Here is a 10,883-nt window from a genome sequence, read left to right as displayed (position 1 = left end):
AACACCATATGCTCACACCTGCCCTGTACCTATACCAGGGATCTCAAAGTTCCTCCTTGAGGGCCGCAATCCAGTCGGGTTTTCAGGATTTTCCCAATGAATATGCATGAGATCTATGTGCATGCACTGCTTTCAATGCATATTCACTGGGGAAATCCTGAAAACCCGACTGGATTGCGGCCCTCAAGGAGGGACTTTGAGACCCCTGGTCCACACCTTGTACTTGTACTGCATACAGAACACCATATGCTCACACCTGCCCTGTACCTATACCAGGGATCTCAAAGTTCCTCCTTGAGGGCCGCAATCCAGTCGGGTTTTCAGGATTTCCCCAATGAATATGCATGAGATCTATGTGCATGCACTGCTTTCAATGCATATTCACTGGGGAAATCCTGAAAACCCGACTGGATTGCGGCCCTCAAGGAGGGACTTTGAGACCCCTGGTCCACACCTTGTACTTGTACTGCATACAGAACACCATATGCTCACACCTGCCCTGTACCTATACCAGGGATCTCAAAGTTCCTCCTTGAGGGCCGCAATCCAGTCGGGTTTTCAGGATTTCCCCAATGAATATGCATGAGATCTATGTGCATGCACTGCTTTCAATGCATATTCACTGGGGAAATCCTGAAAACCCGACTGGATTGCGGCCCTCAAGGAGGGACTTTGAGACCCCTGGTCCACACCTTGTATTTGTACTGCATAGAGAACACCATATGCTCACACCTGCCCTGTACCTATACTAAGAGCAGAACCACGTGCCATCCCTGTAATTAGTCAACGTGTAAGGCAGGAATGTTGTGATCGGTTTGTTAGCACAGGGCTCTCTCTCTTTAAATTGGTGGCGGGGGCTTGAGAACAGGACCATGGGATTGGTTGGTGGGTTTTTTTTTTTTTTTTTGATTGATTGAAATCCAGTTCGAAGCTGCAGGAGGAGGGCAGACGAAGGGGGAAAAAAAAAAAAAAGCAGCCCGATGCGTTCAGCATGAGCCTCTTGCTCCGCCGCAGAGAAGCAGCTGCCGGTCCCAGCCCCGGAGAGGCACATCTGGAGCCCAGGGCAAGGGGTAAAACGCGGATCCTCAGAGACCTGCAGGAGAAAGAGATGCCGAAGGGCTGATCCCGGGGAGGGCTGCGGGGCTCCTCGGTCCTCCCTTTTGAGCATGCATCCCGCGCCCAGACGGCTCCTCGCTAGCCCGGGCGAGCGGAGGGCAGCGCTTCGTACCAATCCGGCGCCATCCGCGGGGAGGAGAGGCAGAGACTGAAACTTCTTCCCGCGGGGTCCGGGCGCTTTAGGCCACCCCTCGGCATGCGGGTGCCCGGCCCGGCCACTGCGCCTTGAGGTCCCGGCCAGGAGAGCAGCATGCCGGGGGCGATCTCGGCCTCTCAGGCTGTCTACATTGGCGTCGAGGTGCTGATCGCCCTGGTCTCGGTCTTCGGCAACGTCCTGGTGATCTGGGCCGTGGCTGTCAACCAGGCTCTGAGGGACACGACTTTCTGCTTCATTGTCTCCCTGGCCGTGGCTGACATCGCCGTGGGCGCCCTCGTCATCCCCTTGGCCATCATTATCAGCGTTGGGCTACAGACGGGCTTTTACAGTTGCCTGATGGTGGCCTGCAGCGTGCTCATCTTGACCCAGAGCTCCATCCTGGCCCTCCTGGCCATTGCAGTGGACCGGTATCTCAGGGTCAAGATCCCGACCAGGTAAGAAAAAATGCCTTGCTTTTTAGTACCTAGAGACATTCAAATAGCGCGTTAGCCCCTTCAGACCCTCTGGAACCCGAGCACAGAACAGGGTAAAGCTTTGGATTCTTGCCCAGAAATAGCTAAGAAGAAAAAATTTTAAAAAAATTTAAATTGAATCAGGTTGGGCAGACTGGATGGACCGGTCGGGTCTTTATCTGCCGTCATCTACTATGTTACTATGTTAGACAAAGAACTTTCAGCCAGATGTATTATTTTGAATGGTGCCTCCCCCTCTCCCCCCCAGTCCCATTTCCCTGAATTTTCCTTTGTGTGTGAAAGGGGTGCTTTTAGTGAAGTATGGGGGTGCACTGAGGAATGAAGAACTGTGCTGGATCGGAACCCAGGATCTGGATCATTGCAGGGGCAGAGTGGGGGGGGGGGGGGGGGGGAGACAGTCTCACCATGCTCTCTCTCTCTACGCCTTGCGGCATCTGCCTCTCAGTCCTATAAGCTATGCCCACGGTATTGAATGTTCCCTGCATGCAGGTTGTAGGTGGCTGGGTTCGATCCAATACCCGCCTCTCTGTAGCGCTGCTGTCTGCAGAGCTATGGTCCTGAACGTGTGTCTGTTTTTCAAGATGACCCCAGAACAATGGCCGAGTGTTCTTCAGACCTAAGAGAGGGCACACGGGCTACCAACAGTACCTGTTTCTCTCCATGAGACACTTTGTTTTCGTGAAATGACGGTACGCTACTATGCCAGCTCTCCAGAGCCCTTCAAGCACATCAGAAGGTGGGTCGTTCTGGCTAGCTTTATTCCCGTCCCTTGAGGAGTCTAGGGCAAAATTCAGGTTCAGAGCCTTTAACAGGACTGGGATAGCACCTTAGCTTGCAAGCAGCGGTGGGCAGGCATAAACATAATAAGACTGTTATGGTTTTTGCTTTGTTTTCAATGACAGTAAAGGGAAAATGTGCAAGTGGTCTTTGGGGGTCTTTCAGGGATTCTCCAGCACCTTGCTGAAACGTTTTAGAAAATCGAAAAGCCTCAGCGATGAGAACAGAGCCCCACAGAGCCCCTTTGGATAACACCGTCGTTACCCAGAAGTGTTTTCATAACAGAAAACAGCCAGAAGGGGAGGAGAGAATGAAATCAGACTGGGGCAGAGACACTGGTTGGCAGCTCTGAAAGGCTTAATGCAATGTCTCTGAAGAAAGCCAACTTTCTGCACTTCGGTGCTTCATTAATTAAAGAAGTGCGCATGAGATCTCCCTGTCAAAGTCATCTCTGTGTTAAAGGCACTGTAGCGTCTGTCTGTGGCCCTGATTTCTGGTATGATACAGATACTGTATTTCAATGCAGAATGACCTGTTTGTCATTGTGTGCACTCTTATGGGCCCTACATCCTTTGGGGGCCACAGATGCAGACGCCTCTCGGTAGCATCCCTACAGCAGAAAGGATTGATCAATTAATCTACGAATATTAGAGGCTGTCGCAGCAAGCCTGAAACTTCTTCCTGCAATTATTCTGGGCACCATAGGAGCCAAGTTTTCCGAAGTGATTTTAGATAACTAGTTAAAATGAGTGTCTCACCTTGGACACGGTGAAGAGGTTTAATCAATTCTGAGGATGATCAAGGTCCACTGTATTTAATGAGCTGGCAATCGTGGGCTGTTCTCCACATCCAGTTAAACTTTGGTTCAAAAGGACATTGCTAGAGCTTAACCCTTCAAGGAGTCTGTTAAGTTATGCTATTTTACCATAGTGTCTCATTGCATAAGAACATAAGAAATGCCTTCTCCGGATCAGACCTAGGTCCATCTAGTCCGGCGATCCGCACACGCGGAGGCCCATTTAGGTACTCCTTTATGGAGACCCGGTTTTCCCGTAACCCTCAATATGATTAGCAAGAAGGTATGCATCCAACTTGCGTTTGAAACCCAGAACAGTAGTCTCCATCACAACCTCTTCCGGGAGAGCATTCCAAGTGCCCACCACTCGTTGTACGAAACAGAACTTACCGACGTTAGTCCTGAACCTGCTGCCGCTCAGTTTCAGGCTATGACCTCTTGTCCGTGTCACATCTGAAAATGTTAGTAATGAGGGTTCCTGATCTATTTTGTCAAATCCTTTTAATATTTTAAAAGTCTCTATCATATCTCCTCACAGTCTTCTCTTCTCGAGGGTGAACAATCCCAGTTTTCTTGAGGCGTTCTCTGTAGCTCAATTTCTCCATACCTTTGACTAGTTTTGTGGCTTGCCTCTGCACCCTCTCCAGCAGAGTTATATCCTTCTTAAGGTATGGAGACCAGTGCTAGACACAGTATTCTAAGTGTGGTCTAACCATAGCTCTATAAAGTGGCATTATAACTTCCTCCGATCTACTCGTGATCCCCTTCTTAATCATACCCAACATCCTGTTTGCTTTTTTCGCCGCCACCGCACATTGAACCGAAGGGTAAGGGTTCTATCAATCACTACCCCCAGATCCTTTTCTTGGGCTAACCATATTAAAGGTAGCTCATGTTGATAACCTTCCCCTTTAATGTGAAGAGTTTCAATCTTTTGTGATCGGAGCTGATATTGTGATGTCACAATGCCTAAGAGCCAACCTCATCAGTGATGTCACAATGCTCCTATATTGTCCTATATTTGGCTCACTTATTTATTCAATTTTCTATACTGTTCAGGGGTAGGCAATTCCAGTCCTCGAGAGCCAGAGCCACATCAGGTTTTCAGGATATGCACAATAAATATACATGAGATAGATTTGCATCTCAAGGAGGCAGTGCATGCAAATCCATCTCATAGAAACATAGAAGATGATGGCAGAAAAGGGCTACAGCCCATCAAGTCTGCCCACTCTGCTTACCCACCCCCTGTCTATGCCCTAATGACCCAATTTCCTTATCTTGACCCTCGTAGGGATCCCACATGGGTATCCCATTTATTCTTAAAGTCTGGCACGCTGTCTGCCTCGATCACCTGCACTGGAAGCTTGTTCCAATGATCAACCACTCTCTCTGTGAAGAAATACTTTCTGGTGTCGCCATGAAATTTTCCGCCCCTGAGTTTGAGCGGGTGCCCTCTTGTGGCCGAGGGTCCCTTGAGAAAGAAAATATCATCTTCCACTTCGACACGTCCCGTGAGGTACTTAAATGTTTCGATCATGTCTCCCCTCTCCCTACGTTCCTCAAGAGTGTAGAGCTGTAATTTATTCATACATATTTCTCATACATATTCATTGTGGATATCCTGAAAACATGACCTGGCAATGGGGGAGATTATGCGACTTGCCCAGAGTCACAAGGAGCAGTGTCACTCCTCTCTTCCGCAAAGTACATTGGCTACCTATCACTCATTGCCTCACCTATAAAATACTCCTCCTCACCTTTTAAACAAAAAACTCTAACCAACCGGCGTTCATAGATACACTTTTGATCCCTTACTCATCATCGAGGGCCGTCCGATCTAATAATCAAAATCTACTCTCCATACCGTCAATATGGGAGCTGTTTTACGATACAACTCGCAAATCCATTTTTTCAGTCACCGCCCTCCTCTCTGTGGAATGCCCTCCCATCAGACGTTCGATTAGAGAACTCGCTTGAAAAATTTAAAGCCAAACTTAAAACTTTCCTCTTTAAAGATGCCTTTACTCTAATTTATAACATTTTTATTGAAGAAATCAGTAAATATACAATATTATAATACAATAAAATAGTCATTAAATTAAAATTCATCATATTAATTTCCCTCAAATATCTAATCTAATCCTTAGGTTTGAATACCGCATCATCTCCACGTTCGTAGAGCTCGACGTGGTTTACAGTAGGAGAAATAGGAAGGAACTACAACAGAGGGTTAGAAGTAGAAGTGTGAAGAAAATTTAGAGGACTTGGGATGCCAAGATATAAGAGTTTCCTTGATTCCTAAGTTGGAGGGAGACTTACATTTTTTGAGAAAAGCCAGGTTTTCAGATGTTTGCGGAAAACTTGGAGAGAGCTCAAGTTCCGAAGAGGGGAGGTAAGGTTGTTCCAGAGCTCAGTGATTTTGAATTTCCCTCAAATATCTTTCATTTCTTCAAAATATATTTCCAAAATACCCATGACATCTCTCAATACCCTCCCCCTAATTCCTCCCCCTCTTTCCCTTTTCCTATTGACCTCTCCCCCCTATCCTCCCCCCAAAATTTAGTTTATAACTTTTTTTTATTGAAAGAATCATACTAAACCCCCCAAACCCAATGAAAGTTGACAAAAATAAAGAATAATAAAAGTAAAGAACTCTTTAAAGATGCCTTTACTCTTTAATATCAGCTTTCGTCTCTTAATCCCTTGATCTTAGTAAAGTTTTGAAACATCTACCGGTAATGCTTCCTCTGAAGTGATTCCCATCCTAATATTTTTACTACTCCCTATTTTCCATCCCTTTTTTACTTCGATATATTTTAAACAACCTTTCCCTCCCCTACTTTCCTTCTGTTTCATGTATGTTAACCTAAATTTGTCTAGGATTTTTAATATTTGATAAAATATTGCTTTTATTTATTTATTTTAACTGTTTTCTTTGTAATCTTTTTATATTGTACCCCGTTTAGACACTTGTTTGATAGACGGTATATCAAAATTAAAGAAACTTGAAACCCACAGCTTGAGGGCTGTAGCTTTAACCACTGCAGAAAAGTGGCTGAACCAAAAGAAGCAAAATTTTCCAGTGATAAAGTATCACAAATGAATCAGGTGATTTCAGTGGGCGCCCCCATCATGACGGCACCCGGGGTGGACCGTCCCCACCCCTCCTTACTATGCCACTGATTCCCGCTATTAGTAACTAGGGGAAATTTCATCAAGTGGCATTTATTGCCTTCACGCATGCGTGCTAATTCTCATAATGCATGTTAAGGTCATAATGCTGTTTGATTAATTCCCCCCAGGTACCAGGGCATATAACGGGACTGTGCTGACATAGGAGGAGTTAGTGGTAAACAAACCTGTCTTAATGGTAGACTACATTGATAACTTCCCCCCTCCCCCAGCATATTTTTGATTGCTCAATAGCTCTGTCTGTGTGGTGATCCAAGAGAGGAATGTTTACGGTGGCATGTAGAGGTGGGGGAAGGGGGGGGGGTCAAAGTTATGCCATAGAGGAGGAATACGTTGAAGTGGATGGACATTCCAATCCTCTGCCCTGGTCTGTGCTGTCTCAGGTCTCCCACTCAGCCAAGCTCATAAGGCACTGAGGATTCCTGGCTAACCATGAAACCTTTAAAGAATCAAGGTATAGTAAGAATAAGCCAGAGAGTGTCATTTTTACAAGAGTGTTTGAAACTAAGCAGAATACAAAAGGTTTATGCACTTTCTATAGCAGGGGTGTCAAAGTCCCTCCTCGAGGGCTGCAATCCAGTCGGGTTTTCAGGATTTCCCCAATGAATATGCATGAGATCTATTTGCATGCACTGCTTTCATCGTATGCTAATAGATCTCATGCATATTCATTGGGGGAAATCCTGAAAACCCGACTGGATTGTGGCCCTCGAGGAGGAACTCTGACATCCCTGTTCTATAGTGTGCAACAGAAGCAGATGATGTGTGAAAATAAAACAAAAGAACTTTAGAAAATGGCTCTTCACCCTCCTCCCCCCATATCCTCAGAGTGCAATTATCTTAAATAATAAAATGCTAGCCCGCACATGCGCACTCGCGACGCGTGTTCCCTGATCCCTTTTCTGTCGGGATGTGGCCGCACGAGTGCGCATGCGCTAGATGGCGCGTTGAGGAGTCGGGACTTAGGGGAAGGACAGCAGGCCCGGGAGAGCGAAGGAAGCCTCAGTGACACTGAGCCCAAATTCACAGGCCAGGCTTAACACTGAGCAGCTGTGTTAGGAGGGGGGGTGTCTCGGAGGAGAGGGATCGCGGGCGGTCAGCGCCCCCATCACCTCTGCAAGTCTCCAGCAGCCCCTCACAGGGGCCAAAAGGTAAAGAGGACGGATATGTGGGCCTGGCGGGGATGGAAAGAGGCGGCGCTGCTATACAGCGGACTTCCCCCCCTCCCTTCAGAGCAGGCCTTGACAGCGGCGGAGACTCTCCTCGCCATTTTTTAAATCATAGCCGCTGCCGTGGCTCCTCTCTTGAACCGCACCAGGCGGGGATCGAGAGAGGAGCCGCGGTGTCGGCTTTGAACTAAAAAATGAACTTAAGCTGAGCCCTACCGGCTGAAGTTTCTTTACACGCTGTAGCGGCTCCTCTCGGGGTGCTGGCGGCGGCTGCCGGGAGGAGGGCTCCGAGCTGCTGAAGACTGTCCAAACGCCGCGAAGCGGCCCATAACAAGGCGGCCGACGATTGGCTGGGGCTCCCGGCTGAGAGCGCAACACTGTTAAGTGGGCGGGCGCTGTGGCTGTCTGGGGGTGGGACGCGAGGCCGTTAGCTCTCGACATGTAAAGCGTGTCCTCAGGGAGATTGTGAAGTAAATCAACCCTGAAGAGAGAGGCTGATGGGCTCTGAAGTTCTTCAGTACTGATAGTTCAGATTTGTAATAGGACAGAAAGGAGGGGGAGGCGAGTCTTCCTTTCAGAAGAGGAGAGGATGGGAGAAGTATTCCTTACAGCTGAAAGAATGAGAGAGGACAGAAAGAAAGAAAGACAGACAGGGGGAAGGGAGAGCGACAGAAAGAAAGACAGGCAGGGGGCCAGGGAAAGAGACAGAAAGATAGACAGAAAGAAAGAAAAAAGAAATGCCTAAGTCTACACATCTATTCTAGCACCCGTTAATGTAACGGGCTAAAAAACTAGTTTAACAATAAAATCATATAACTATTTTTGTATATGCACTGTGCAAACATTGGTGTTAGTATCAGTAACAAATCTTGAACTGAGACTTACATGATTGGCAATCTAAGTAGTGTGAATGTTGCCATCACTTCCAGTTATTGGTCTGGATCGCTGCTGCTGATTGGGTGGGCCTGACTCCAGAGTGGAATGGCCCACCCACAGTTACACCCCGGGTAGACCTCACCAAATGATTGATCTGTAAAAGGTTTGCTTTGTGAATTGGCAATGTTAATGGTTATAGATACCAATCTACCCTTGTGTTATCTAAATCTTTACACAAGCACATTGGGTTATATAGGTAATTGACCTATACATCCTTAGTCCTCAACAAATGATCGTTAGAACTGTTAATCACTAACTCTGAACTTTGGGGAAGAGGTAAAACGCGGACCTCGCGGATCTAAACCCGCACGTCCTTAAAAATCTGAGGTCCATGCCGCTTGTAGTTAGTTTCTGGCTCTGACAGACCTCTGTGACAATTTAGCGCTGACGGATCCGTCTCAGCATAGGGAGGGAAAAGTATTAGGATCCGTCAGCGCTACAATGTCATCGAGGTCTGTCAGAGCCGCGGACCTCAGATTTTTAAATTTACTGGGGCCGCAGGAAACCAGTTTAAAGGATTCTTTTTAGAGCCGCTCCAGCACTAGTCTCTGGCTCTGACAGACCTCGGTGACGTTTTAGCGCTGACGGATCCTAATACTTTTCCCTCCCTATGCTGAGACGGATCCGTCAGCGCTAAATTGTCACCGAGGTCTGTCAGAGCCAGAAACTAACTACAAGCGGCAAGGACCTCAGATCTTTAAGGACGTGTGGGTTTAGACCCCCAAGGTCCGTCAGGTCTGTGAGGTCCGTGTTTTACCCCTTCTCTGAACTTTGTTTATTCCACTCAATCTGTAATATCTTTTAATCATTGTAAACCACATAGAACTTCACGGTCCTGCGGTATATAAACTGTTATTATTATTATTATATTTAAAATATACTCTTCCCCCCCCTGTTTTGTGCCTGTGGGAGAGATCTTTAATGAATAATATCTAATCTAATCAGGACTTCTTAATCACATTTTTCCAGTACAGGTTCAAGGCTATTTACAGGTTAATAGGCCCATGTAGTAACATGGGAAATTTTTACACTACAGAAAAGCCAAGGGAAACTGTTTCAGAGGGAAAGATGGGAATATTTTGCAAAAAGAAGGCTACATTGTTATGGGAAAGGAGACAACTAAGTTACAGCTTATAGGACTGCTGCATTGTCAAATTGGGAATACGGGGTTTCTAAGTAGCAAAGAATTTGTCAAAGAAGTCGGTATTCAGCCTTTTCCTGAAGGTGAGATAGTTTGGCTCAGTTCTTATGGAGGGTGGAAGAAAGATCCAGGTTCTTGTGGCAATATACGTGAAGAGGGTGTTGAAAATATGCTTGTACTTCACTCCTTGGATGAAGGGATGATCAACTAGTGGCCTTCGCTTACCTTGGTTGAAGTGAAGGAGGAAGAGGAGACCAGGTGGGTTATGTGCTCTGGAGCATTGGTGTCTCGGGCATGAGAGTTTATAGGCAGCCAATGAAGCATGTGGGAATACGCAGGGACATGGTCATATTTTTTTAAAGTCGAATAGTAGTGTTCTGGATTAGTTGGAGTTTGTACAAGAGGATAGGCCCATGTAAAGGAAGTTTCAGTAGTCAAGTTGGGTTAGATTTAGCATTTGAACCAGGATTGCAAAGTGGTTGTTGTAGAAATACGGTTTGATAAGTCTCAGCTGCTTTACGCTGTAGAAGGTTGTTTATTCCCCACCCCCCACCCCCAGAGGTTGGATATTTGGGGTGCATAGTGGAGTCTCGAAGGATTCCTAGCACCTTGGAGGTCCTTTTGATGTTTAGTGTCGTACCGGAGGGTAGAGTTAGGGCGATTGGTGCTGATTGTGTGGTAGTGTGGAACCAGAGAAGCGTGGTCATGGTTGTGTTTGGTTTTAGTTTGTTGAAGGTTGCCTGGGAGAATATTTTTTCAATGCCTTTTTTGACACTTTTTTGACAGAATCCCCAGCATCTCTCTAAAGAGGAATATATCATCTGCATTGTAGGCACTCTCCGTCGGTGAGGGCGAGATTACACAGGGTGCTCAAAAAAGATTGAAGAGCACTGGTGAGAGTGGGGATCCCTGGGGTACTCTATAGTAGAGAATGACACGGGGACAAATTTTTCTCCGTTCCCACTGGAACTCAATTTCCCCTTCCTGTCCCCATGAGTTTTGTCCCATTCCTGTAAGCTCTACCTTAACCGCACAAGCTTCGACCACTCATGATTTTAAAGTGTTCGAGGCTTATGCAGATGAAGATGGAGCTTAGGCACTGGTGGAATGAGGCATTATGACA

General features: G+C 46.7%; 1 protein-coding gene across 3 annotated transcripts in view; it reads left to right on the top strand.

The window, feature by feature from the left end:
• The first annotated feature begins 963 nt into the window (after window positions 1-963).
• The window catches only part of ADORA1 (adenosine A1 receptor), a 45,071-nt gene continuing 35,151 nt past the window's right edge, over window positions 964-10,883 (top strand). For 2 of the 3 annotated variants that reach the window (XM_033919336.1, XM_033919335.1), the window contains exon 1: window positions 964-1,707. In XM_033919336.1, the coding sequence (XP_033775227.1) occupies window positions 1,367-1,707 (341 nt within the window). In that variant the 5' untranslated portion in view covers window positions 964-1,366. Of the gene's footprint in view, window positions 1,708-2,250; window positions 2,483-10,883 lie in introns of those variants that run through there. The other variant, XM_033919338.1, reaches the window with a different exon arrangement.

This window comes from Geotrypetes seraphini, chromosome 13 (assembly GCF_902459505.1).
Source record: "Geotrypetes seraphini chromosome 13, aGeoSer1.1, whole genome shotgun sequence".
Lineage (NCBI taxonomy): Eukaryota > Metazoa > Chordata > Amphibia > Gymnophiona > Dermophiidae > Geotrypetes > Geotrypetes seraphini.
Note: the sequence above shows the minus strand (reverse complement) of the source record. Positions and strands in the feature narration are given on the sequence as shown.